Source organism: Myotis brandtii, unplaced genomic scaffold, assembly GCF_000412655.1.
Source record: "Myotis brandtii unplaced genomic scaffold, ASM41265v1 scaffold112, whole genome shotgun sequence".
NCBI lineage: Eukaryota > Metazoa > Chordata > Mammalia > Chiroptera > Vespertilionidae > Myotis > Myotis brandtii.
Genome location: NW_005353838.1, coordinates 12,386,126 through 12,391,092, shown reverse-complemented (window position 1 = coordinate 12,391,092; position 4,967 = coordinate 12,386,126). Strand labels below are relative to the sequence as shown.

At 34.6% G+C, this 4,967-nt stretch overlaps 1 protein-coding gene across 2 annotated transcripts in view; it reads right to left on the bottom strand.

Moving 5' to 3' along the window:
* The window catches only part of UBE2E3 (ubiquitin-conjugating enzyme E2E 3), an 88,627-nt gene that overhangs the window by 1,121 nt on the left and 82,539 nt on the right, over positions 1 to 4,967 (bottom strand). For both annotated transcript variants that reach the window (XR_001363782.1, XM_005857650.2), the window contains exon 5: positions 1,249 to 1,396. Coding sequence is in view for 1 of the 2 variants with exons in the window: in XM_005857650.2 (XP_005857712.1) it covers positions 1,249 to 1,396 (148 nt within the window). In the remaining variant the exon portion in view is untranslated. The remainder of the gene's footprint in view (positions 1 to 1,248; positions 1,397 to 4,967) is intronic.

Genomic DNA, 4,967 nt, shown 5'->3' with positions numbered 1-4,967 from the left:
TCTCCCTGCTCTCTCTAAAAATCAATGGAAAAAATATCCCCGGGTGAGGATTAATAATGCAATACTATTCAGAATAAAATGTTTCCTTCATTCTACATAATAATATGACTCAAATATCCTTATCTCCAATCGAAAACTTAACATTCTGTTTTACATAGAATTCTGAACTGGAAATTGAATCTGAGATATAAACCTCCTTTACTCAGTTTTTTCCCCTGGCAAGTGATTGTTACCTGTTTACAGCATTTCTACCCAGAGATATACATGTGTACAAGCATGTAGAATATATTGTTATGCATATGTTTTTTTTTCCCCAATGTCTTACTTTTTTACTTAATATATCTTAGAAAGCTTTCCCTATCAGGTCATAAAGAGCTGTCTCATTCTTTTTAATAGGTAGATCCTCTATTAATGGACATTCAGGTGGTTTCCAATCTTTTGCTGTAATAAATGATGTCATAATTATCTGTCTATCTATCTATCTATCTATCTATCTATCTATCTATCTATCTATCATCTATCTATCTATCGTATATGTATAACTGTTGGGCAAAAGATAACAGTAATAGACTTTGGTGATTAGTCAAATGTTTAGAAAAAGTAAGTCAACTTCTTTTAAAAACTGACCCCTCAGTAAGATAACATACAAAATCCTTGGCTTAAACATTTTTTTCAATTCAGTACCTCAGTTAAAGATCACATGTGGCAGTTATGCATTTCTTTTAAATGTTATAAATTATGTACTAATGACTTTAACCTCTAAGTTTATATAATCACAATCTAGTCCAACAATCTCATCAGCTATAGTTTTTTAATATTCTTCACTCTTACTACATCTAATACAACGAACTAAAATCCAAAAAGGAATAGAAAACAAGAAGTTCTTCATTACTAAGTGGTTGCTTTAATGCACATGGAGGCATAGAAGAAGAAAAGGAGGCACTGGAGTTAGAGACACCACTTTACTGCTGTCAAAGTGGTCTGTACAGGTACACACCTCAGAAAACAGAGTCCATCAATGAGAAGGAGAAAATAAGTATAGGCTAGTAGTCCATTAACAAACCACAGGAAGCTATTGTGAAACTTTTGGTCTATTCTAATTGAAATGGCATTGATAATTTCCTTGCAAAATGTTTTACACTGATCTTTCCACCAATAGTACTAACTTTCCAAATCTACATTTAAGCTACCAGGAAAATGCACTGGTGTCCACAACCTCATTGTATGTGGTAATAAAGATGTGCTTACCAGGGTTGCAGTCTGTCAAAAGAGAACAAATCGACAGCAAAACCTTTGAAATAGTCAAAGCGGGACTCCAGTTGTCTTTAAGGATGTCCAGGCAGATGACTCCCTGACTGTTGATGTTGCAGTGATAGATCCTGGTGCGGAAAGTAACCTAAAGGTAGTCACATTGAAAACAGGAAGAAAATGAAATGCTTTCTTACCAACTAAGACTCTCACCAGCAAAAATGAAGAGTAACGTATCATATGATACTAAATAACAAATAATTTAACTGAAGAGCTAATAGAATACTGGGTTTAAGTGCTAACAAAATCAAATGGTTTTATTCAATTTGGTTAAAAAATGTTCTGGTTTTTACCCAGTATAGCAAGAACTATATTGATTTTCAACCAAAGTGAGTAGCTGATTTGATTAGTTTAATCAAAATGAATGATACAGCAATTCTATGTATGTATGTATGTGTGTGCACACCAAACACACAAGCATGAGTGCACATAATACCTGTTTAAAGACAGAAGGGAAAACAAAAATGTGTTGATGCCAAAGGTAAGAGGAACTGGTAAAGAATTTTTTAAGCATAAAGTGAAAAGTTATATTAGTTTGTTAGTAGAAAATACCAGTATCAACTCAGCTAATTTCTTGCCATGTGTCAGAAAATACTGAAGAATTTAGAGGAAGATTGGTTACATCACCAACCTATTTCCTACCCCTTTATTTCCACAACTGGCTCACTGTCTTTTTAGATAATTACGTTAAATAAAACAAGCAAGGTCTTAAGCTACTGGATAAAGAAAGTGTATCTCCAGATGTGTGAAAAAAGAGGATAAATCATAGGAACAAATACTGTCAAGTTTCAAAACAATCCCAAACACTGAGTAGTTAGAGAAGAAAAAAAAAAGGACAGTTTTTGATCCCTTAGAACTAGCAGTGTACTGTGATATCCCAAGTGGAGTGTGGGAAGAAAATATTACAGTCCTCAAACATGTATTTCTGATAAGGAGACAAAAATAAAGACAAAAAAATTAAAGGTAACAGGGAAGAAACTACTGGTCTTGCAGGGGTGAAGGAAGGGGACCATGCACCTCTAGAATTGCTCTAATTTAGTTACACAGAGCTCTTAAAATGTGGCTAGTTGAATTGAAAAGGGATAAGAATGTAAATTACACACCACATTTCAAAGACTCAATACCAAAAAGAGATTGTAAAATTCCCTCTTAAATTGGTTACATGCTTGACAATATTTTGGATATACTGGGTTACATAAAATATATCATTAAAATTAACTCAGTTTCTATTCTTTTAATGTAGCTACTAGAAAATTTAAAATTACATGTGTAATTTGAGTTATTATTTATATTAGACAGTTCTACTATATAATACAGGAATAACATGTTCAGATTATTGACAGCTGACTCTATGTATGGTTTACAAACACAATACAATTAATATTTTGAATTTGTTTAGCTATTAACAGAGTGAACAAAAGAATTAAATTATTATTCTTCAAGAAGCTCAACACCTTCTCTGAACTTCAAAAAGAATCAATATTGTAGAGAAATAATTGCACCTAACACTAAGATAACAGAAGTCTTATTTCTTTTTCACTTGTCCACCTAGAGATCGGAATGCTTCATAATACTGTATATGATACCTTAGGCAAAAGGAATTAATCAACATTAAAGGGTTAGAAAATTAAAATGAGACCAGCAAAAATATTCACATGCTAACTTAATTTAAAAAAAACGTATTAACCAAAACAATTATGATAAATCACATATAGGAACCTGCAGTTTGAAACCTTTATTTCAGTCAGTTTCTATTTTCCATTAAAGATACTAAGAAGTCTTTTTCTTCAACAGATTTCCATTCACGTACAAAGATTATTTTGAAAAATATAAATCTTGCATATTTTTTCTGCTAGTTTCCTATCATGTTAAAACCACTTTTCCAATATGCAAAATGAGGCATGTAAAAATAAGTATCACTATACAGTCATGAGCTGTTTTGCTAAAGTTTTATTTGTTTTCTATAATACAGAAAATCACTGAATGCAATTGAACAGTTGGTGACATGCTGCCCTTTAACATGTCATTTGAATATGAATAAAATTTGTGTTATTATTAACATGAGGGTCTTATGCCTTTACTTGATTGATCTAGCAAGACATACTCTATATAACTGAGAGCATTAAAGCAATCATTTAAAGATCTTAAATTCTGATGGGACCAAAGAAAAAAGTACTTAAAAAAACTGACAGCCACATTTGAGAGCCAATACCTCTAGGGCAGGGGTCCTCAAACTTTTTAAACAGGGGGCCAGTTCACTGTCCCTCAGACCGTTGGAGGGCCAGACTATAGTTTAAAAAAAAACTATGAACAAATTCCTATGCACACTGCACATATCTTATTTTGAAGTAAAAAAACAAAACGAGAACAAATACAATATTTGTATTTGCATGTGGCCCGCGGGCTGTAGTTTGAGGACCCCTGCTCTAGGGGCTAGGAAACCTTGGTATCTGCAATTTAAGGTAAATAGCACTAGGAGGAAATATTCTTACCTTATTAGATAATATACTTTCTGGGTTTTATCTCTTTCTTTTCTTTTCCAGGCATTAAACTGCTACATATATTTTACACAGCTTTGGGAACAAAGTGAACTATGTTGAAAAGGAAAATGTTTTATCACAGTTAAGGGCTTGATAGCACAGGTTTCCCTAGCATGTCAGAAATCTCTGAAATGAAATAATTATGCTCAGACTTAATATTGGTGGTTTTTACCGGCTGGCCTGACCATTTTATTTTATTTTATAATGAGAAGTCAGAGGAGAAATCTATTTAAGTAACGGTTATGTTTAAAACTTGACAAATAATTGCCAATCGTTACAAGGCACAATTCAACCTTTCTCTGTTATCATCTAATTCATATTCAGAGACAACAAGGAGGCATTAAGTCACCCAGACACACTCATTCCCATTACTACATGCTACCAACAGAGGGCACAACATACGTTTACTAAATAGTATTCGTTTCCCTCTTCTTTGTCAAGGTTTTCTAGATTTTGCTCATCTATAAAGATAAGGTATTTAGCACAAAATTCAAATTAGTTAACCCTAATTTCTAGAAGCTGTTAAACAGGTTTACTTTTTAATCCCAGTATGTTTCTAAGGAAGGTTCATAGGATATTTTCCCTCATATCAAAAATCCATCTGCTTTTCTGATGTGCACATGGTATACTTTTATTTATAGTTAACAAACCCGAGAAAACCAAGATGGCGGCTTAGGTAAACACCAGAAATTGCTGCCTCGCACAACCACTTCAAAAATACAACTAAAAGACAAAACGGACATCATCCAGAACCACAGGAAGGCTGGCTGAGTGGAAATTCTACAACTAGAAGGAAAGAGAAAAGCACACTGAGACTCAGAGGAGGTGCGGAAGTAAAGTGCAGAGGTACGGAGGCGCATGGAAAGGGCTGGAAACTGAGGACACTGTTGTCTTTTTCTATCAGGAGGGAGTATCAAGCTCCCGACTGCTCTGAACTCCAGTTCCGGGCGAGTCTCTGGGGACATATGGGGAGAAACTGGACTGTCTGGCATCGGTCGGAACTCGAGGGCGGCTTGCTCTCAGAGGTACTTGCAGTGATTACTGGGACACTGAGAAGCCGGGCCTCTTAGGGTAGGACTGAGGAGCAGCCATAGCTGCTTGCTCCGCCCTGTTGATTCC